The sequence below is a fragment of the Morus notabilis genome, unplaced genomic scaffold (genome assembly GCF_000414095.1).
Source record: "Morus notabilis unplaced genomic scaffold, ASM41409v2 C11372420, whole genome shotgun sequence".
NCBI lineage: Eukaryota > Viridiplantae > Streptophyta > Magnoliopsida > Rosales > Moraceae > Morus > Morus notabilis.
Window position 1 is genome coordinate 1 of NW_010386332.1, and position 1,088 is coordinate 1,088.

Consider the following 1,088-nt stretch of genomic DNA (forward strand, 5'->3'; position numbering starts at 1 on the left):
TTTTACTGTAGCAAAACTCGAATTCTAAACTCGAATCAGCGAAATGGACGGGGTCTTTAAATATGAAAATTTGACTTCCAACGCGTTGTTGAAATGATATATGTAAGTACTGCTACAAAAATTGATTGAATTTTCCAAAAATCTGCCAAATTATCAAATATTATGATGAAAGAAAAGATAGAAAAGTTTCATTTTTTCAGTATTTGATAATTCCACTAATAACCACATCAATAAAAGTTTCCTTCAGAATTATATATCTATCTAGAGAAGCTAAGAGATTGCAGTCGTTTTGCAAAGCTTTTTTCACGTCTCCCAAGTCCCACCAAATGGAAAGTGGAACACCCATACTTCTCTGTCCACGGTTCATGATAGCCCTTGTTGTTTTGATCTTTTCCCTTGCTGCTAGCAATGCAAAGTCTGATCATCTTTGTCCCGCTTCTTCTTGTGGCAATATCCCTAATATAAGCAGGCCTTTCAGGCTTAAAACCGATCCGGAAAAGTGTGGCCACTCAAGGTATGAGCTTTCTTGCGAGCACAATCTCACCCTAGTATACTTTTCTTCTGTAAAATACTTGGTAAAGGCCATAAATTACAACAATAACACGATCCGAGTTGTTGACGCCAATGTTCACAAGGATAATTGCTCCTCTCTCCCTAAACAATATTTTGATTTCTATCCATATCAAGATGATTACGAAACCAGGCAAGAAATACGGCAAAAGAAACATCAGACTTTCTTTCGCCAACTTACAAAGACTATAATATTCTTGAGATGTGAAAATCGAGTGAATTCCCATCTTTATGTAGACACTGCTCCTTGCTTCAATGTTACTCGTATGTTTCGCTCCAAAGACTCTGCTAATTATTCGTCCCAGTACATCAAAAGACAGTCTGATTATTATTATTATGTGGTCGATGGTGGCTTAAATGCTTCTGATTTGGATACTTCCTGCCGTATGGAGCTAAAGAGTTTCATGGCGCCAAATGGAACGGATATTATTAGCAAGAATACTTCCTACATGGATATTCATAATGCGCTTGCCGATGGGTTTGAGCTTACATGGTTGCGACGTAATTGCTATTTCGAT

At 37.4% G+C, this 1,088-nt stretch overlaps 1 protein-coding gene across 1 annotated transcript; it reads left to right on the forward strand.

The window, feature by feature from the left end:
• Window positions 1-326: 326 nt before the first annotated feature.
• On the forward strand, window positions 327-1,071 carry LOC112095040 (the record flags this gene model as incomplete). Its single annotated transcript, XM_024176722.1, has 1 exon — window positions 327-1,071. A coding segment is annotated over exon 1 (745 nt), but the record flags the coding sequence as incomplete, so codon positions are not given.
• Between the last annotated feature and the right edge of the window lie 17 nt (window positions 1,072-1,088).